At 48.5% G+C, this 21,692-nt stretch overlaps 1 protein-coding gene across 2 annotated transcripts; it reads left to right on the top strand.

Moving 5' to 3' along the window:
- Positions 1-4,651: 4,651 nt before the first annotated feature.
- Positions 4,652-21,692, top strand: CGREF1 (cell growth regulator with EF-hand domain 1). Of its 2 annotated transcripts, none has more exons than XM_003908395.5 (6): positions 4,652-4,932; positions 18,543-18,633; positions 20,335-20,400; positions 20,496-20,566; positions 20,703-20,827; positions 21,036-21,692. In XM_003908395.5, exons 2-6 carry the CDS (start codon positions 18,554-18,556, stop codon positions 21,495-21,497), a joined length of 804 nt encoding a protein of 267 aa, XP_003908444.1. In that variant the 5' UTR covers positions 4,652-4,932; positions 18,543-18,553; the 3' UTR covers positions 21,498-21,692. The 2 variants fall into 2 exon arrangements, with proteins under 2 accessions (XP_003908444.1, XP_009182109.1); XM_009183845.4 differs by lacking the exon at positions 4,652-4,932 and adding an exon at positions 16,264-17,060 and having other exon boundaries at positions 21,036-21,497.

The following is a 21,692-nucleotide window of genomic DNA, read 5'->3' as shown; positions in this document are numbered from 1 at the left end:
CCCCAGCTGCCATCTTGGTGCGCGGCATCTCCAGCTCCCTCAGACTCTTCCCCGGCGACGCCCTGAGTCCAGCAGCCTGGCCAGAGCCCCTCAGGCACTCGCAGTCAGTCACACACAGGACACAGCTACTCCCACGGTGACGTTCTGCTGTGTCACAGACTACAGTCATTCACAGTGACCCTCACCAGTCACTGTCCGACTGTGACACCCCACACTGTCACACAGCTTTCAGATGCTCAGTGTTGGCATTGCACACACATGCAGCTTCCTGCAGTGTCACTCTGTGTTGTCTCATACAGTCCCTGCCACACAGTCCTCGAACAGTAGATAATTTGCTCACCACCCGCTCTCTACCAGGCACTTGATGCAGACCCCCACTCCATGTTACTGTCCCTGTCTTCATTGAAATATGGGGGGTCGTCTACTAAGAGTAATGACTTTCAACCTTGACTGCAGATCGGAATCATCTACGATTTTTAAAACTGCCAGTGCCCAGGCCCTACCCCCGATACACTTGGTCTGGAGAGGAGCCTAGGTATCAGTATACCGTAAAGCTTATAGGAGGTTCACAAGTCATCAGGGCTTAACAGAGTCCACACAAAGGAAGTACCAGTTGTCATGGGAGCACTGCGGGGGTGCCCGGACTTCATGGGAGGGTGTTCTAGCAGATGGGGCAGCATGGGCAAAAGCCTGGAGGTGAAGGATGTCTTAAGGGAACAGAAAGAAATTTGGTGTGGCTGGAACATGTGGGTGGTCAAGGACCACATAATTGCTGCAGTTTATCCTAGGTCAGAGGAAAGCCATCCTAGGGTTTTAAGAAGGGAAGAGTGACATGAGTTATGTTTTAGGAGAATCATTCAGTTGCTGGGAGAATAGATTGGAGGAGGAGGAAAGTAAAAGCAAAGAGGCCACTGGGAGGCTGCTAACAGAACACCAGGCTCAAAAGATGCCCGGACTGGAGTATACCCAGGAGAGGAGTGACGAGCTTCAAGATCAGAGGCACAATTGATAGAACCTGGTGGTAGACTGGAGGCAGGGGAAGAAGGAGGAACACGGATGGCCCCCAGGTTTCCGACTGCACAGACATAAAGTGCCCATCCCTGGGATAGGGAAACAGAGGAGAGGAAGATTTGAAGAGGAAGATGATGCATTTAGACACAGACATGTAGAGGATGGGGTGCTGGTGAGTGTTTTAACTGCGTTTCCTTAGGTTCTGTATTTGTCTCTTTGGCATCCATAAATCACAGGGCCAACCTAATGTCCAGGGTTATTTACATCTCCCTGCAATCCAGAGCTCATACTCTGAGTCACTTCCTTTCTCTAACTTTCACATTCCAAGCCAGTATCTCCCCTGCCTTAAATCAACCCAGGACCAGGTAACTAGTACCAGTCCCTGTGCCCCAGAGTGCTCTGGGATTATTCAAACTAGGCAGCCCCAAACCACTTCTCCGCCTTACTGGGAGAAGTACACCCCAGTAAAGGCCTGTACCTTCCCCTCGCTCCTTTCTGCCTCCTGTGTGACACTGGCACTTCCCCCTGTGACTGTGCCTTTTGTTTCTAGGGGAACTGTGAATAACATTAAGCTTTTCTTTCAATGGCAGTGACCTCTTCATGTCCTCACTCAGCCACCTTTGTAAATTAAGACTCAGGCACAAATTTGTAGGATATTCAATGCCTGAAGTGGCCTGGGGCTTAGAGATTGGAGTTGGAGAATTGGTAATCATCGGCATTTAGGTGGTATATTAGTTGGCAGTTTGCTCTAAGAAAGCACTACAAACTGGGTGTCTTAAACCAGGGGTCCCCAACCCCCTGGGCTGCAAATTGGTACTGGTCCATGGCCTGTTAGGAAGCAGGTAGCATAGCAGTAGGCGAGCAGGGTGAGCAAGCATTACCGCCTGAGATCAGTGGTGGAATTAGATTCTCATAGGAGTGCAAACCCTATTGTGAACTGCACACAGGAAGGATCTAGGTTGCGTGCTCCTTATTAAAATCTAATGCCTGATGATCTGAGGTGGAAGTTTCATCTCAAAACCATCCCCCTCACCCCCAACCCTTCTGATATGTGGAAAGATTGTCTTCTCTGAGGCTGGGCACCGTGGCTCACGCCTGTAATGCCCAATGCTTTGAGAGGTCAAGGCAGGCAAATTACCTGAGGTCAGGAGTTCGAGACCAGCCTGGCCAACATGGTGAAACCTCGTCCCTACTAAAAAAAATACAAAAAAATTAAAAATAAAAATTAGCTGGGTGTGGTGGCGCACACCTGTAATCCCAGCTACTCGGGAGGCTGAGACATGAGAATCACTTGAACCTGGGAGCTGGAGGTTGCAGTGAGCTGAGATAGCACCACTGCACTCTAGCTGGGATGACAGAGTGAGACTCTGTCTCAAAAAAAAGAAAAGATTGTCTTCTCTGAAACTGGTCCCTGGTGCCAAAAAGGTTGGGGACTGTCTTCAACAACAGAGATTTATTGTCTCACACTTCTGGAGACTAGAAGTCAAGATTGAAATATCAGTAGGGTGGGTTCGTTCTGGGAGCCATGAGGAATAATCTATTCTGTGCCTCTCCCCTGGCTTCTGGTGTTTTGCTGGAAATCTTTGGCACTCCCTGACTGGTAGAAGCATCACCCTGATCTCTGTCTTCATCTTCACAAACATCTTAGTGTGTTTGCGCTGCTATAACAAAACCCCACAGACTGAGTCATTTACAAACAACAGAAATTTATGCCTCACAGTTCTGGAGACTGGGAAGTCCAAGATCCAGGCACTGGCAGGTTCGGTGTCTGTGAATGTCTGTGCCTCAGAGATGGTGCATCTGGGTTTCCTCACGTGATGGAAGGGACAGAAAGGCAAGAGAGCAAGAGGGCTGAACTCTCTCAGAAACCTCTTTCATAAAGTCATTAATCCGTTCACGAGGGGAGAGCCTTCATGGTTTCATCATGTCCCAAAAGGCCCTACTTCTTTTTGTTTTTTTTCAGAGGCAGGCTATTGCTCTGTCACCAATGTTGGAGTACAGTGGCAGGATCACAGCTCACTGTAACCTCAAATTCCTGGACTCAAGGGATCTGCCTGCCTCAGCCTCCCAAATAGCATGGGGCTACAGGCATGCACCACCATGCCTAATATTTATTTATTTATTTATTTATTTACTGTAGAGACATGGTCTCACTATATTGCCCAGACTGGTTGAAAACTCCTGGCCTCAAGAGATCCTCCCACTTCAGCCTCCCAAAGTACTGGGATTACAGGTGCGAGCCACTGTGCCCAGCTTCCTCCTCTTAATATCACCACAATGATGACTAAGTTTCAGCACATGAATTTGGGGGGATATTCAGGCCATAGCAATGTTCTTCCTATATGTGTGTCTGTGTCCACATTTCCTCTTTTGATATGAACACCAGTCATATTGATTAAGGGCCCACCCTACTCCAGTATGAACTCATCTTAATTAATTACATCATTATTTCCAAATAAGATCACAGTCTGAGGTATTGGAAGTCAGGACTTCAACATATAACTTTGTGAAGGACACGAGTCAATGCATAACAGTGATGGGAGCTAGGTGAGCAAATGAGCACATGAGCAGATGGAGAGTGAGGAGACGGCCCAGAGGAGCTCTGATGCTAAAGAAAATGGAGACCTTTTTGAAATGACCAGAGGTAGGAGAGGTGTTGCTGAAATCAGCGGAATCCGTGATCTAAAGAGGCAGTGACTAGCAGTATTTATCACTGGGAGGACAGGATGAGAGTGGGCTTGTCGCTGTGATGACAGTGTCGCTGTGACGACAGTGTCGCTGTGACAGAGTGTCACAAACAACTCAGGAAGAGTTCACCCTGACACCCCAATACATATGCCTCTAACACTCTGCACTGCCAGACCCCTGGGCAGTCAGTCACACGTTGGCCATACCCTGAAGCGCACACTATCATTTATTTTTTATTTATTTATTTATGTTTTGAGACATAAATAAATTTATGTCTTTGTCACCCAGGCTGGAGTGCAGTGGCGCAATCTCGGCTCACTGCAAGCTCCACCTCCCGGGTTCACACCGTTCTCCTGCCTCAGCCTTCCGAGCAGCGGGGACTACAGGCGCCTGCCACCACACCCAGCTAATTTTTGTTTTTAGTAGAGATGGGGTTTCACTGTGTTTACCAGGATGGTCTCGATTTCCTGACCTCCTGATCCTGCCACTTCGGCCTCCCAAAGTTCTGGGATTACAGGCGTGAGCCACCGTGCTTGGCCCCTGAAGCCCACACTATCACACGGATGCACAGTCACACAAAATACTCCCTACCATGTCACACATTCCTCATACACAGAGCCACACATGCCAGCCACAACTGCACATGCTAATAGTGTTAGGTTCCATTTTGTCACATAGGTCTGGGTCCCTCAGGCAGAGAAAGTGGCAACCAAAGCATGACTACAGTTAAACATACTTCTGATGCACACTGGCCTCACTGTCTCTTGGTCTCTCTGTACTCATATGTGTGCACACAGGCATACGCACACATCCGCGCACACATACACGCTCACACACGTGCATCCTTACACACGCTCACACGCGCACACACGCACGCTCACAATGTCACACGCGTGTGCGCACACGCACACGAGCACACTCACGAGCACACGCGGACCGCACACGCGCACATGCGCACTCACACGCACACGCGCGCGCGCAGCCCCTCCCGCCGCGAGCGCAGCGAGGGCGCTGGAGGAGCTGCGAAGGGCCGGGTCCGGCGAGCGGGGCGGCGGCTGGCACTGGCTCCGGACTCTGCCCGGCCAGGGCGGCGGCTCCAGCCGGGAGGGCGACGTGGAGCGGCCACGTGGAGCGGCCCGGGGGAGGCTGGCGGCTGCAGGCGAGGCGCGGGCGGCGCAGCAGCCGGGAGCGCCCACGGAGCTGGACTCCCAGCGCGGCGCGGCGCCACAGCAGGTGGGTGAGACCCCGCCCCGGCCGCCGGAGACCCGAGCCCATCACCGCCAGCCACCGAGGGCCGCGCGGGGGAGGTGGCCTCCAGCCTCTGGTCCAGATTCCGAGAGCGCAGTCCCTCTGCATCCCCTGCGGCTGAGACGCGGCAGGAAGCAGTGGCCCTTGCCCCTGTGTCCCCTGAGGGCAGGTGGAGGAAGGGACTGGAGAGCGAACCTGAGACTCCTTGGTGTGATGTTGGGGCTTCGCAGTTCCCCAGGCGCTTCCCCCAGCCCCGCATTCCGTGTTCCAGCAGTCCTGGGGAGGGGCAGCTGGCGGGAGCTTTCCCCCTCTTTCGGCGGGGAAGAAATGGAGCGCTAGGGAGGGCCCGAGGCTGTCGTCCCCTTGGAAGTGGCCGAGGGAACCAGCTCCCGGGTGTGGGCTCCCCTAGTCCTGTAGTCGCTGTCTCCTTTCTTGGGGGATGGGTGCTGGGAGGCACAACGGCGCCACAGGGATAAATTAAGAATTAAGGGAGAGGATTCCACTCAAAATTTTAGTTTCTCAACAGTTCGACTCTACAGGAGATGGAACTGCCGGCCTGTGAGGTGCTAGGTTCCTGTCCTGGAATGATTCAAGCAGAGGCCATTTGACAGGGTTGCTGTGGAAGAAATTTTTGCACTGGATGGGAAGTTACCCAGGATAACCCTGCAGGGCTCCTGCCATGGCCCAGAGGCTCTGAAATACGCCAGCAGCACCTGCTTGGTGCCAGGCACTTACCCTGTTTTCTCATTACAGCCTCCTCAAACCATTAGGAGACAGATACTGTTATCGTCATTTTTAATATGCAGATCCCAGGGCTCAGAGAGGTTAAGACACCTGCTTAGGTCCCACAGTGAGCAGTATCAGAGGCAGGATTTGATCAGAGGTCTAACCTGTAGGGCGTGCTCTCCTCCCATGCACTGGTGCAAAGGCTTGAAGAACTCTGGGCCCGGAGGGTCATTGTGAATGTGTGAATGCGCATGTGTGACATAGCTTTATTAAATTACATGGCAACTGTTAACAGTTATGGTGGCTTTCATGTGTTTATTAGGGTAATTATGTTCATGCACATTATAGAAAATGGTTAGGGATATTTTTATTGGACAGGCAGTGGTTCAATAACTTTTATTTCTCTCACTTACAAAAGCTTTTATTAATGTTTAGAAATGTCTAAGTGTGAACACATCACACTAACCTCATTACACATTACATGAGGTGCCTTAGCCTTTCCTTAAACAATTGAGGTGGGTTACTTGTACTAAAATGTCACAGTTGGAAGCATTACTTAAGAGAACACTGGCCAGGTGCAGTGGCTCATGCCTGTAATCCCAGCATTTTGGGAGGCCACGGTGAGTAGATCACTTGAGCTCAGGGGTTCGAGAACAGCCTGACCAACGTGGTGAAACCCTGTCTCTACTAAAAAATACAAAAATTAGCCAGGTGTAGTGGTGCACACCTGTAATCCCAGCTACTTAGGAGGCTGAGGCAGGAGAATCGCTTGAGCCTGGGAAGTGGAGACTATAGTGAGTTGATTTTGCACCATTGCACTCCAGCCTGGGTGACAGCGTGAGACTCCATTTCAAAAAGAAAAAGAGAGAATAGGCCTGGCGTGGTGGCTCATGCCTGTAATCCCAACACTTTGGGAGGCCGAGGTGGGTGGATCACCTGAGGTCAGGAGTTCTAGACCAGCCTGGCCAACATGGCAAAACCCCATCTCTACTAAAAATACAAAAATTAGCTGGGCGTGGTGGTACATGCCTGTAACCAGCCACTAGGAGGCTGGAGTGCAGAGAATTCCCAAGGAACCCAGGGGAGGTGGAGGCCAGATGAGCCGATCGTGCCATTGCACTCCAGCCTGGGCAATTAAGTTTCAGAATTCCCAGTGAGCTTGGGAGGAACAGATGAGATCATCCATATCATTAGTGAAAGAAACTCTACTAAAATACAAAATTAGTCGGCGAGAGTTTTGAAGTTCAGTTGATTGGAGTTTATAGCGAGTTGAGATTCTGCTGGTCGCACCTGTGCCTTGGCACAGAGCAGACTGCCTTCAAAAAAAAAAAATCTTGGCTCATTGCAACCCTCTGCCTCCTGAGTTCAAAGCAATTTCTGTGTTCCTAGCCTCCCAAGTAGTTGGGATTACAGGCACGTGCCACTGTACCTGGCTACTTTTGTATTTCTTTTTTTTTTTTTTTTTGAGACGGAGTTCGGCTCTCACGCCTAGGCTGGAGTGCAGTGGACCGACCCCTCAGCTCACTGCAAGCTCCGGCCTGGTTTACGCATTCTCCTGCCTGAAGCCTCCCGAGTAGCTGGGACTACAGGCGCCGCCACCCGCCCAGCTAGTTTTTTGTATTTTTTAGTAGAGACGGGTTTCAATTGCATAGCCAGGGATGGTCTCGACCTCCTGACCTCGATCCATCCGCCTCGCCCAAAGTGCTGGGATTACAGGCTTGAGCCACCGTGCCCGGCCGTTTTTTGTATTTTTTAGTAGAGACAGGGTTTCACCGTGTTAGCCAGGGTGGTCTCGATCTCCTGACCTCGTGATCCGCCCATCTCGGCCTCCCAAAGTGCTGGGATTACAGGCTTGAGCCACCGCGCCTGGCCTAATTTTTGTATTTTTAATAGAGATGGGGTTTCACCACGTTGGCCAGACTGGTCTCAAACTCCTGACTTCAGGTAATCCTTTCACCTTGGCCTCCTAAAGTGCTGGGATTACAGGTGTGAACCACCACGCCCGGCCTTTTTTTTTTTTATTTAATGACATCTTGCTGTCATCCAGGCTGGAGTGCAGTGGCGTAATTATAGCTCACTGCAGCCTTGAACTCCTGGGCTCAAGTGATCCTCCTGCATCAGCCTCCCAAGTAGCTGGGACCATAGATATGAGCCACCATGCTGTATAATTAAAAAACAATTTTTTTCTTTTTTTGTAGAGATGGAGTCTCATTTTGCTGCTCAGGCTGGTCTCAAACTCCTGGCTTCAAGCAATCCTTTTGCCTTGGCCTGCAAAATACTGGGATTACAGGCGTGAGCCACTGTACTCAGCCCAGTCACTTGTATTTTTGAGGTGGATTACAGCCGAATGCTAAGGTTGTCAGGAGGGCCCAGAACATTCCAGATTGAGGATGGAACAGGTTGGGCAAAAGCACTGAAAAAAGTGAAAGTGGAAAGTATTTTAGGAGACTCCAATAACTCCTTTGTTTGAAGCAGAGTGCTATCCTAATGCAGCACTGGAAGATGAGTCAACAGTAACTTGATATCTGATTGTAGAAGGCCTTGAATGCCCAGGTGAAGATTCTGGACTGTAGTAGAAATAGGGAGCCATTGAAGGTTCTAGAGCAGTGGAATTCTAGCAAAGGAAGATTTATCTGATGTGGGTATGGAGGGTTCTTTAAGTGGAGAAAATACCAGAGACAGGGATAACATTAAAAGGCTTCTATATTAGTTTGTGCAAGAAGTAATTCATTATCCATTTAATGTTCACTGTAACCCTGTGAGGTAAATATTATCTCCAATATGCAGATAAGGTAACCGAAGTTTAGTGAGAATAATTAATTTACCCAAGGTCACAGGACAGTCAGTGGTGGAGCATGGTTTAAAAGTAGATCTGGCTGGTTCCAAAGCTCTGTTTTCTGTCCATTAAACAATACTGAAGAGTTAAATATATGAGGGGTACATAGGACCAGGAAGAGGAGAGTGCTAGTCATTCACGGGGTAAGACTCAGGACCAGGTGCATAATTTGCAGGGCTCGGTGCAAAAATGATTGAGAGTTTCAAGATAGTGACAACAGAGCATTAGCCTAAGCACAAGGCCCCTCTGAGAGCAGGGACCTTGTGACTGCACAGGACGCACACCCATGAAGCCAGCCCTTACATGGTTGGTCTTCCAATTACTATGGCAGTTTGACAAACCACCTCAAAATGTAGTGGCTTAAAAGGATAATGGGCCTGGCCTGGTAGCTCATGCATATAATCCCAGCACTTTGGAAGGCTGAGGCAGGAGGATTGCTTGAGCCAGGGGGTTTCCGATCAGCCTGGGCAACATCGTGAAACCCTGTCAAAAAAAAAAAAAAGATAACGTTGACATGGACTTTGCACGTGAGTGCAGGCTGTGGAGACAAGCACATTTCTACTGCATTCAGTGTTGGCGGGGGCAGCTCAGAGGCTGGGGTTAGAATCTGGAGCTTAGCTCTCTCCCCTGTCTGCTTATTGGGCTGGGAAGATTTGAGCTGGAGGCTTCTCAGGTATCTCCGTTTCTAGGTGGGTTCTCCACACTGTCTCTTCCGTCGGGTGGCTTCAGGGATGCCAGGTTCCTTCCATGATGGCTCAAGGTTCCAGAGGTGCATGTCTGTGTGTCAAGTGAGGGGGAGAACCACAACCAGGCATAAGCTAGGTCACTTATTACCCGGACTTGGAAGTCATGTAAGCATCATTTCAGCAACTCATTAGAAGCCAGTCACTAAGACCAGATCATATACAAGGGGAGGCGAGTTAAACTCCAAGTTTTGTGGAAAGGAATGTCAAAGAATGTGTAGACAGATTTTTTTTTTTTTTTTTTTTTTGAGACGGAGTCTTGCTCTGTCACCCAGGCTGGAGTGCAGTGGCCGGATCTCAGCTCACTGCAAGCTCCGCCTCCCGGGTTCATGCCATTCTCCTGCCTCAGCCTCCCGAGTAGCTGGGACTACAGGCACCCGCCACCTCGCCCGGCTAGTTTTTTTTGTATTTTTTAGTAGAGATGGGGTTTCACCGTGTTAGCCAAGATGGTCTCGATCTCCTGACCTCGTGATCCGCCCGTCTCGGCCTCCCAAAGTGCTGGGATTACAGGCTTGAGCCAGCGCGCCCGGCCGTGTAGACAGATTTTTAAAGTGGCGTAGCGAGTGACAGGATGAGTGGATCTGAGGGGTGCTTCCCCTTGAGGCCTGGGCAGCTCCCCACAGAGTCATCCTTTGGAGTTCACAGACATCCTCCTTTAAAAGGCACCTGACGGCCGGGTGTGGTGGCTTATGCCAATAATCCCAGCACTTTGGGAGGCCGAGGAAGGCGGATCACGAGGTCAGGAGATCGAAACCATCCTGGCCAACATGATGAAACCCCGTCCCTACTAAAAATACAAAAATTAGCTGGGTGTGGTGGCATATACCTGTAGTCCCAGCTACTTGGGAGGCTGAGACAGGAGAATTGGTTGAACCTGGGAGACGGAGGTTGCAGTGAGCCGATATTATGCCACTGCACTCCAGCCTGGTGACGGAGCGAGACTCCGTCAAAAAAAAAAAAAGGCACCTGCTAGTGCGTAAGATCATGTGAAGCCTGGATGATGAGTTTTGACAGCTCTGAGGGGTTTAAATTACTCCAGTGCCTCCTGTTGGCATGGGTCCTAGAAGTAAGCAAAAGGGGTGGAGAAAGCAATTTGAGAGGAGCCAGGTGGGAAGGGGGTGTGTGAAGCCACTGGGGCCGTGCAGATGAACTCTTGGAAGGAAAAAGGCCTCATTGTAGATCAGGCACCGCACTTTACACATAGTGTCTCATTCATTAAACCCTCACCGCAGCCCTGCCGGAGGTGCTGTCCTCAGCCCGCATTACAGATGGAGAACCTGAAGCACAGAAAAGCCGCACAGCTAGTAGGCTGTGGAGCCCTGATTTGAACACAGGCAGCCTGAGGTCAGGGCCCATGCCCCCCAACTTTGGGCCGTACCACCTATTCCACACCAATTCTGTGTTTCGCTTGTTTTAACATTTGTATCTTTTCTGACTTACATATTTGCAAGCTTTAGGGGGAAAAAGAAAAAGTAATTCGACCTTAAGCGATTAGCTTAGTGATAAGAGAGTGCCCCACATATGGCAGGTGTTCAATAAATATTAAAGAAACGAATATTTATCCTTATTCTATAAACTTATATCTAACTTGCCTTCCCTGTGGATGCTTGCCCTCTGGTCTTTGTCATGTGGCAGCTGCTAGTGCCTTCTGTGGTATTCTCTGTGGCACCCAGGCCAGGGGGCCAGACCTTCTGGCATTCTCCTGGCCAACTGGCTCTCTCAGCCATTAGGCACCCCTCCTTCCACCTTAGAGACTGGAACCCTCAGCTGACCTCAGCCCCCTTCTTCAAACCAGCAGCACTCTAGATACAAAGAACTAGGAGAGGCAGCCCGCTCTCTGCCCATTCACCCAGACCCCCCTTCAGCTGCTGCTTCCTCACCTCTCAGGCACCCTGTAGGCAGGGCCTTCTCTCTAACCTTCCTGGAAACAAGGCGCTCATCTCTGCAGCTCCTAGACCTCCATTCAGTACCCATGGGGTTTCTAGGGAGATTTCTGTCTTCTACTCCCTGCTGAGGCCCAGGTGGTGGAACCTCACCCTTCTGGGGACCTGGGAAGCCTCCACACACTAGCTGCAATTCCTTCAGTTCTCTGTCACTTGTCTCCTCGAACTTGATTTATGGTATCTTTCATGACACAGAAGTTTAAACTTTTGATATACTCAAATCTGCTCATTTTTTCCTTTTAAACTTTCTGAGTTGATTTATTATATTTAATGGTTCTATAGCATAATATGGTTTGTTTAGCCATTGCCTAAATGTTAGACATTCAGGTTGCTTACATTTGTTTCACTAAATTAATAGCACAGCTATACATATCTTTGTAATTTCTTTTCCATTTATATTCTTACAGGAATCCCCAAGACGATATTGTTGGGTCAGAGTTTTAGGAAATTAATACACATTTCCAGACTGCCCTCTAAAAACATTTCAGGTTTATAGTTCCAGAAGCAGTAAAGGTTCATACTCACTGATTCAGTTACCTTAGTGATTGTAACACTATCAAAGCTTGTTATTTCTTTTTGCATCAGTTTTGCTATTAAGTTTTTCTAGGAAATTGGCCATATCCTCTAAGTTTTCAAATCTCTGCTGTTTCTTATGTCCCTATTTTCATTCTTGATATTGTTTGTGCTTTTTCATTTTTTTTTTTTTTTAGTCTTTGGTTTGTTTTTACTTTTTTCTGAAGTGGGGTCTCACTCTGTCACCCAGGCTGGAGTACAGCAGCACAATCACAGCTCACTGCAGTCTCAACCTCCTGGCTCAAGTCATCCTTCACCTCAGCTTCCCAAGTAGCTAGGACTACAGGCATGCACCACCAAGCCCAGCTACTTTTTTTAAATTAATTTTTTGTAGAGATGGGGGTCTCACTATGTTGCCCAAGCTGGTCTCCAACTTCTCGACTCAAGCAATCCTTCTGCCTCAGCCTCCTGAAGTGCTAGGATTACAGGTGTGAACCACAACACCTGGCTGTCTTTGTTCCTAATTGAAATTGCCAAAGGCTTGTCTATTTTACTAGGCTTTTCATTTGTTTCTTTGTGTATGTGTATTTTATTGTAGTAGTCTTTTTAAAGAAACAACCTTGTTTGACTCTGGTGCTCCTCTTTATTCTGTTTTTAATTTCTGCTATTATTTCATTTATTTTAATTTCTTTAAGTGTAGTCTTACTTACTAGTGGTTTTTTTGTTTTTGGGTTTTGTGTGCGTGTGTGTGTGTGTGTGTGTGTATTTTTTTAGAGATAGAGTCTGGCTCTGTCACCGAGGCCAGAGTGTAGTGGTACAATCGCAGCTTACTACTGCCTCAATCTCCCGGGTTCAAATGTTCCTCCCACCTCAGCCTCCCCAGTAGCTGGGACTACAGATGTATGCCACCACACCCAGCTAATTTTTTTTTTTTTTAATTATTTTCTGTAGACTCAGGGTGTCACTGATTTGCCCAGGCTGGTCTCAAACTCCTGGGACCCAAGTGATCCTCCCACCTCGGCCTCCCAAAGTGCTGCAATTACAGACATTAGCCATGCACCCAGCCTTTACTTTTTATTTCTTCCTTTTCCTCTTTTCCTGCTTTTATTTCTTCTTTTTCCTCTTTTCCTGCTTTTATTTCTTCTTTTTCCTCTTTTCCTGCCTTTCTTTGATTTCATTTTTTAAAATTCCATTCTTTTTTTTCTACTGGTTTGAGGCTATACATTCCAGTTCTGATTTTTTAGTGGTTATCCTTAAACTTTTAACATGCATAATTTTTTTCTTTTCTTTTTTGAGACGGGGTCTTGTTCTGTTGCCCAGGCTGGAGTGCAATGGTGCGATCTTGGCTCACCGCAACCTCTGCTTCCTGGGTTCAGGCGATTATCCTGCCTCAGCCACCCGAGTAGCTGGGATTACAGGCATGCACCACCTTGCCCGGCTAATTTTGTATTTTTAGTAGAGACGGGGTTTCTCCATGTTGGTCAGGCTGGTCTTGAACCCCCAGCTTCAGGTGATCCACCCACCTCGGCCTCCCAGAGTGCTGGAATTATAGGCGTGAATCACTGTGCCCAGCCTTAACATGCATATTTAACAAAGTTCATCAATATGTCTACTCTCTTCCCAAACAACCATCTTTGCTTTACATGACATTGTCCAATATTGTAGTTCAGACCAGCTTTTTTACCTCGTATATTAACATAATTATCATTGTTTAACAGTCTATGTTTATTTAGATTTAGCCACATACTTTCTGATTTCTTTGCTCCACGTGTTTTCTTGCATTTCAAACCTTTTTTTTTTTTTTTTTTTTAAGACAGGGTCTTGCTCTGTTGCCTAGGCTAGATGACAGTGGTGTGATCACAGCTCACTGCAGCCTTCATCTCCTGGGCTCAAGCAATCCTCCCACCTCAGCTTCCTGAGTAGCTGGGACTACAGGCACACGCCACCATGCCTGGCTAATTTTTTCCTATTTTTTGTAGAAATGGAGTCTCACTATATTGCCCAGGCTGGTTTTGAACTCCTGGACTCAGGAGATCCTCCCATCTCAGCCTCCCAAAGTGCTAGGATTACAGGTGTGAACCCATATCCAGCCGAATTTCCTTTAATGAAGGAATGTTGGTGGCAAATTCTCTAAGTTATTTGTCTAAAATTGTTTTTACAAGGTAGGAGGATTGCTTACACCTAAGACCAGCCTGGGCAAGAAAGTGAGACCCTGTCCTACCAAAAAGAAAAAAAAAAGGCTGAGCATGGTGGCACATTCATGTCGTCCCAGCTACTTGTGAGGCAGGGGTGGGAGAATTGCTATGATCCTGCCACGAGTTCCAGCCTGGGCAACAGAGTGAGACCCTGTCTCTAAATAAATAAATAAATAATTTTGCTTCACTTCATTCTGCAAGATAATTTTGCTGAGAATAGAATTCTAGAATATAAATTTTCTCCCCTCTCTGAACACATTAAAATACTATATTACTGTATTTGGGCATCGTTGTTGATGTCAAGAAATCAGCTATTAGTCTAATTACTTTTCCTATGAGATGACTTGTCTTTTCTTTCTGACTGCTTTTACAATTTGTTTTTTCTTGAGTGTTCTGTTTTTGAACAATAGGTCTAGGTGAGAATTTCTGTTTATTTAATCTGCATTAAATTGTTGGGCTTCCTGGATTGGCATAGTCCAGTGTTTTGCAACCTACTGGAAAAATGTCAGCTATTGTTTCTTCAAATACTGCTTCTTTCCAGTTGTATCTCTTATCTCCTCCATCCTCCATGCCACTTAACCTCTGTTTTACATTTTCTATGTCTTTGACTCAATGAACTGCACTCTGGATAATTTATTCAGATCTATTTTCCAGTTCATTAACTCTCATATCAGTTGTGTCTAATCAATTTAACTCACCCATTGCATTTTTATTTTTATTTATTTTTTATTTTATTTTATTTTTTTAAGACAGAGTCTGACTCTGTCACTCAGGCTGGAGCACAGTGGGGCGATCTTGGCTCACTGCAACGTCCGCCTCCTGGGTTCAAGCGATTCTCCTGCCTCAGCCTCCTGAGTAGCTGGGATTACAGGCTCGTGCCACCAAGCCCAGCTAACTTGTGTATTTTTAGTAGAGACAGGGTTTCACCATGTTGGCCAGGCTGGTCACCCATTGCATTTTTAAAATCAATCTTTTATTTCTAAAAGTTATATTTGTTTCCTCTTCAAATCTACTTGGTCATTTTTATGCTCTCTTCTTTCTTTCTTTTTTTCTTTGAGACGGAGTCTCGCTCTGTCGCCCAGGCTGGAGTGCAGTGGCCGGATCTCAGCTCACTGCAAGCTCCGCTTCCTGGGTTTACACCATTCTCCTGCCTCAGCCTCCCGAGTAGCTGGGACTACAGGCTCCCGCCACCTCGCCTGGCTAGGTTTTTTGTATTTTTTAGTAGAGACAGGGTTTCACCGTGTTAGCCAGGATGGTCATGATCTCCTGACCTTGTGATCTGCCCGTCTCGGCCTCCCAAAGTGCTGGGATTATAGGCTTGAGCCACCGCGCCTGGCCTCTTTTTTTTTTTTTTTTTTTTTTGAGATGGAGTCTTGCTCTGTGGCCCAGGCTGGATTGCAGTGGTGTGATCTCGGCTCACTGCAACCTCTACCTCCCAGGTTCAAGTGATTCTTCTGCCTCAGCCTCCCAAGTAGCTGGGATAACTGGTGCCCACCACCACGCCTGGCAATTTTTTGTATTTTTAGTAGAGACGGGGTTTCACCGTGTTGGCCAGGATGGTCTTGATCTCCTGACCTCGTGATCCACCCGCCTTGGCCTCCTAAAGTGTGGGGATTACAGGCGTAAGCCACCACGCCCAGCCTCTTTTCTTTTTTTAAACACACTGTTGCTGGCTGGAAAACTCTCTTATTTCTTCCTCATAGTTTCAAGCTTCCCTTTAATTTCTAAAAACGTGTGAACTATATCTGCTGTATATTCTGTGAATAACAATTCCAACACAGTTTTTCCAAGTCTACTTTTCCCTGCTATTGTTTTGCTGGCTCTTACTCACAGTGTCTTATTTCCTTGTATGTTTATAACGTTTTGGCTGTGAGTTCATATTCCTGGAAACTTTACCCATGGAAATTCTTTGAGGCCTGGATTAGAGTTGAGTTCCTCCAGAGATGGATGTTTTCCTCTCTCAGTCATCTGGGGGTGCCATCAACCAGGTTGCACTTCAAAATACGTTACCTACTTTAGATATTCTGAACCATACAGGTAGCATTAATAATTCTGGCTTCAAACCCACATTAGAGGGCAGGCATAGTGGTTCATGCCTGTAATCCCAGCACTTTGGGAGACTGAGGCGGGAGGATCACCTGAGATCAGGAGTTCGAGACCAGCCTGCCCAACATGGCGAAATCCCATCTCTAGTAAAAATACAAAAAAATTAGCCAGGCATGGTGGCAGGTGCCTTTAGTCCCAGATACTCAGGAGGCTGAGGCAGGAAAATCGCTTAAGCCCGGGAGGTGGAGGTTGCAGTGAGCTGATACCACACCACAGCACTCCAGCCTGGGAGACAGAGTGAGTGAGACTCCGTCTCAAAAAAACAAAAACAAAAAACCCACATTAGATCAGGCTTGTTATAGATTGTCAGGGAGAGTTTTTTTTTTTTTTCTCCCTTCCACCCAGCACCAAAACCAAGAAAGGCAAAATTCTTTGCTGCCTTTCTTCATGACAAATTTATTTTTTGTTCATGTTCAGAGTATAGCTGTTTGGAATCCCAGCTTTACATAGGGAATCTCCTGTTAGTCTCTGCATATCAGGTGGGCCCAGGCTTCACCTCTGGTCTCCTTTCCAGCACAAGTGCTCTGACAGGCAGCTCAAGTTCACCTGGGTCGGGTTTGGCAGATACTCCTAAGGCAAAAGCTGATGTCAAGCTCACTTTCCCCCTAGATTACTGTTTTCACTGCACATTTGTACTGTTGAGGATTTCTTGCCAACCCAGTGCTTTTGAAAAGATACTTTCTATTTTTATCCAGCTCAGTGGTTACTTTCATTGGGATGTTTACTGTCACACTGCCAGAAGTGGAGGTCTGAATGTTTTCTAGTCCGTCCTTTTTCTGGGCTGTGTCCCTTTAAGGGTTTCATGTTGCTATAGAGATCTCAGTTCCAATAGCCTACCTTCAACGGGCCCAGGACCTTGTTTTCTCTTCCAGGCACAACGACTAAAACCCTAGGATTTATGTTGCCAGCTGATGTTGGTGAACACCTTTAGGGCAGCGGTGGCTTCAGCATCTTTTTTTGGTCACTGGGGCGTATAGACCCCAACAAATTATGTATATTCACTTTATCCGTTGGGACCAGTTGTATGCATAGAAAAATGAAGACAGGCCAGGTGCGGTGCCTCACACCTGTAATCCCAGCACTTTGGGAAGCCCAGGCAGGCAGATCACCTGAGGACAGGTGTTCAGGACCAGCCTGACCAACATGGTGAAACCCTATCTCTACTAAAAATACAAACATTAGCCAGGTGTGGTGGCACGTGCCTGTAATCCCAGCTACTCGGGAGGCTGAGGCAGGAGAATCTCTTGAACCTGGGAGGCAGAGGTTGCAGTGAGCTAAGATCACGCCACTGCACTCCAACCTGGGTGACAGAGCAGGACTCCTTCTCAAAAAAAAAAAGAAAGAAAGAAAGAAAAAGAAAAAGGAAGACAGGTTCTGTGACTCTAGGTAGCTTCATCTTCTTGTGGACTTCCATGTTTAACTGGTTTTCCCTTAAATTAGCTTAAAAAGGCAGAATTTTTGTTTATCTTCCCATTAGCCAGGTGCTCACCTGCTCTACCCCTCATGTCTTAGGAAATGGAAGTCCACTCTGGCAGTGGTTCTGAACCTTATTAGGGTCATCGGATGCTTGTAGAATCTGCCCAAAGCTATGAACCGTCCTCTAGGAAAACCCAGTGCCAGCCAGATGGGGATGTTCCTGATCCGTTGCTAGACCGTCAGGCGTCTGACAATTTTTCTTTCTAGAGATGGGCTTGGGGTCTGGGGCCTTGGCTTTGGTGGGCTTCTGCTTCCTCAGGAACTCACATTACCTGTACCTACCCTGGGATTCATCAGAAAGCTTTAGGCTCTGTTTGATTGGTCCATTCTATCCTTGACTGTTTTCATATAGTCAAGTGGTTGATTTTGCCAATGGGCCTAAGCCATGTCAGTCTAAGGGGAAGTTTTTGTTTTTTCCTTTATAGTGGGTCTGATTTTCCTAACTGCATTTAGCAAATAGCAGTTCCTGGGGCCACTATTGGTCTGGCCCTGATTTATTGTGTTTTCAGTTTGTACTTGAGTTTCAACCTATTTCAAGAAGTCTGTGCCTCTTTTGATTTGTTCTTCAGTGGGTTTTTAATAAACACAAGCAGTCCATTTATCTTTTTGCCTGTGTTTAAGTCTTGGTCTTTCTGTGACTCCCTGCATTTCTAACCTGGCCTTTTTCTTAAACTCTCTGCACTCCTTTCCATCTGTAACATGAATGGGCTGAAGGAGTTCAGACATGCTTGCGCTGCACTTTTCTGGGCACCTCGGCAGTTGGTGGGGAGCAAGGGAATGGGCCGTGGGGTGGGGATGCGCCCCCCAGCTCTGCTTCCGCCACAGCAGGCCTGCCTTTATGTGCTTTATATATGAGAACTGGGTGACATTTATTTTGAGCACGGTTCCATGGGGGGATCCCTGCTGTCTGTGTGTGAGTTTTCCCTGAGCAGGAGTCCTATCTTGTGGGGCGCAGGTGGAAGCAGGGAGAAAAGGCGCTTGTGTCTAACTCAGCCCATCTCTGACACGGTGGCAGATGCCCCTTTCCCCCAACCCCTGATTCTCTTCCTTGTTCCAGTTCCAGGAAGGATGTTACCTTTGATGATGAGAGTGGTAATCCTGCTGCTGCTCCCCACGGGTCAGGCTGCCCCAAAGGATGGAGTCACAAGGTAACAGGGTTATGAGAACAGGGCTGGGAGGAGGGAGAGTCTCTAGAGAATCCAAGGGTGTGGTGGGCCCTCCGGGAGGCAGGAGACTAGGGTGTAGGTTCCCTGATCTCTGTATCTCTCCACCACCAGCCTCCTGTCTTGTGCCTGTCAGAGTGCCACAAAGTGGGCATTCAGTATATGCTTGCTGGACCCATTTGGAATCAGGGAACTCAGCTCCAGTGTGTCATGCAGCACAGGGAAGAAGCTATGGCACCAGGGCAGTGGGGGCTGCAGTTGTTTGTTTGTTTGTTATTGTTTTGTTTTGAGACTGAGTCTCACTCTGTCGCCCAGGCTGGAGTGCAGTGGCATGATCTCAGCTCACTACGACCTCCACCTCCCGGGTTCAAGCAATTCTTCTGCCTCAGCCTCCCAAGTAGCTGGGACTACAGGTGCCCACCACCATGCCGGGCTAATTTTTGTATTTTTAGTAGAGACGGGGTTTCACTATATTGGCCAGGCTGATCTCGAACTCCTGACCTTGTGATACACCTGCCTCGGCCTCCCAAAGTGCTGGGATTACAGGCATGAGCCACCGTGCCCGGCCTGCAGTTTTGTTATCAAGACCTTAAGGTGGGCCGGGTGTGGTGGCTCACAACTGTAATCCCAGCACTTTGGGAGGCCAAGGCAGACAGATCACCTGAGGTCAGGAGTTTGAGACCAGCCTGGCCAACGTGGTGAAACCCCATCTCTACAGAAATAAAAAAAAATTAGCCGGGCATGGTGGTACATGTCTGTAATCTCAGCTACTGAGGAGGCTGAGGCAAGAGAATAGCTTGAACCTGGGAGGTGAAGGTTGCAGTGAGCCAAGATCAAGCCTCTGCACTCAGCCGGGGTGACAGAGCGAGACTCCATCTCAAAAAGAACAAAAAAAGACCTTATGGTGGGAACACCAAAGAAGTAGAGATCATTAGCATGTCATTTCTATGTTATCTGAATACTTTCTGAAGGTTTTATTTATAAATACTGTGCAATGGGTATGCTGGGTAGAAGGGGAAACAGCCACAGAACAGCCACAAGGGCTGGTAGCCGTGACAAAAGTCGCTGCAACCCCTGCCAGCTCTCTGGCATCACAGGTCTGGATTGACTTGGGCAAACAGTTAACTCAGTCCAGAATTAGGAGCACATTTGGAGCTTGAAGGACTGACAAAGAGATCCTGAGCAGCTTAAAACCGCAGAACCAACAGATATATCCTGTCCTTGAAAAAGTATAGGTCAATTTTATGTCATGGAGCAAACTGGGTCTATATAAAACTGAGCAGTGCCATCGGGCTCCACTAGAGACCTGCCCCTCGGCTCCCAGCATCGAAGGGGAGGGGTGCCGTGACCCATGTTGTCCTGCCACTCACTGGGCTGTTTTCTTGAATCTCTAACTTGTGTCTAGTAGGTGTGGCCTCATCTGCCTTTACCTAACCAGATGTTTTTATTTGGGTTTTCATTTAAAGTCTAAGGTAGCCAGCTGCAAAAACAGAGTCTGAGGGAGTTAAGGATTTGGTTCCAAGGAGACCAGAAGAGCCTACTCCCTACAAGGTTTTTGGAATTTTGGGGGCAACTCCCTTTGGGTCTGGGGAGAGAACTCTGCCAGGAGATTGGAAGGCAGAAGGTTGACAGGCTGGGCCCTCAGGGAGGCTCTCTCCAAGGGTGGTCCTCCCCTTCCTCCTCCAGGCCAGACTCTGAAATGCAGCATCAGCTCCTGCCCAACCCCTTCCAGCCAGGCCGGGAGCAGCTCAGGTGAGTAGGCTGAGCTGGGGGTGCTTTCAGGGAGACGACCAGGCCCGGGGCTGCAGACTCACCTCTCCCGGGCTGATTCTCCACTTTTCTGACAGACTTCTGCAGAGCTACCTAAAGGGACTAGAAAGGACAGAAGTGCAGCCGGAGCATCTGAGCCGGGAGCAGGGTGAGGGGCTGGGCTGATGGGGCCGGGGACGGGAGGCTCTGGGCAGCCAGATCTGGGACTGACCTCGGCTGCCCCATTGACTCCTGCCTTCTCCACCTCCCCAGGCACCTCTTCTAATCCAGCTTCTCTTCTCTAGTTCTCCTCTACCTCTTTGCCCTCCATGACTATGACCAGAGTGGACAGCTAGATGGCCTGGAGCTGTTGTCCATGTTGACAGCTGCTCTGGCCCCTGGAGCTGCCAACTCTCCTACCACCAACCCGGTAAGCTCTGCTGGTTGGAGATCCCCCATAAAGGAGACCCAGTGCTTTGGGGTTTTGGTCTTTCTCATCATAACTCTTTTGGTGAATCCTCTGTAAAAGGAGGGCTCAGAGCTTACACGGCAGGGATGCAAGGGTGGGTTGGGGAGGGTCAGGACCCCTGGGGAACATCCCTGTCACTGGAGACCCCACAGTGACTCTGCTTCCACAGGTGATCTTGATAGTGGACAAAGTGCTCGAGACCCAGGACCTGAATGGGGATGGGCTCATGACCCCTGCTGAGCTCATCAACTTCCCGGGAGAGGCCCCCAGTCACGTGGAGCCCGGAGAGCCCCTTGCTCCATCTCCTCAGGAGCCACAAGCTGTTGGGAGGCAGTCCCTGTTAGCTAAAAGCCCATTAAGACAAGAAACACAGGAAGCCCCAGGGCCCAGAGAAGAAGCAAAGGGCCAGGTAGAGGCCAGAAGGGAGTCTTTGGATCCTGTCCAAGAGCCTGGGGGCCAGGCAGAGGCTGAAAGAGATGTTCCGGGGCCCGGAGGGGAAGCTGGGGGCCAGGCAGAGGCCAGGGAGAATGGAGAGGAGGCCAAGGAACTTCCAGGGGAAACACTGGAGTCTAAGAACATCCCAAATGAGTTTGAGGTGCACATTGTTCAACTGGAGAATGGTGAGATCTAGATCTCGAAGATACAGGTACCCCACGATGTCTCAGTTTCAGAACATAAGCCCTGAAGCGGGCAGGGGAATGTATGCTGGGACAAGGACCACCTCTGTGCCCCCTGTCTGGTCCCAGTAGGTATCAGGTCTTTCTGTGCAACTCAGGGAGACCCTAAGTTAAGGGGCAGATTGCCAATAAAGAACTGAATGAATTCA

The sequence above is a fragment of the Papio anubis genome, chromosome 14 (assembly GCF_008728515.1).
Source record: "Papio anubis isolate 15944 chromosome 14, Panubis1.0, whole genome shotgun sequence".
NCBI classification, from domain to species: domain Eukaryota; kingdom Metazoa; phylum Chordata; class Mammalia; order Primates; family Cercopithecidae; genus Papio; species Papio anubis.
The sequence above is the reverse complement of the archived record's forward strand: the minus strand, read 5'-3'. Positions and strand labels throughout refer to the sequence as shown.

What these genes read in the sequence shown, in the direction of transcription:
- CGREF1 (XM_003908395.5), top strand. Translation starts at nt 18,554, where the DNA reads ATGTTACCTTTGATGATGAGAGTGGTAATCCTGCTGCTGCTCCCCACG. An exon ending in CCAAAGGATGGAGTCACAAG is followed by an intron (nt 18,634 to 20,334) that starts GTAACAGGGTTA and finishes TTCCTCCTCCAG; the next exon opens with GCCAGACTCTGAAATGCAGC. An exon ending in CCAGGCCGGGAGCAGCTCAG is followed by an intron (nt 20,401 to 20,495) that starts GTGAGTAGGCTG and finishes CTTTTCTGACAG; the next exon opens with ACTTCTGCAGAGCTACCTAA.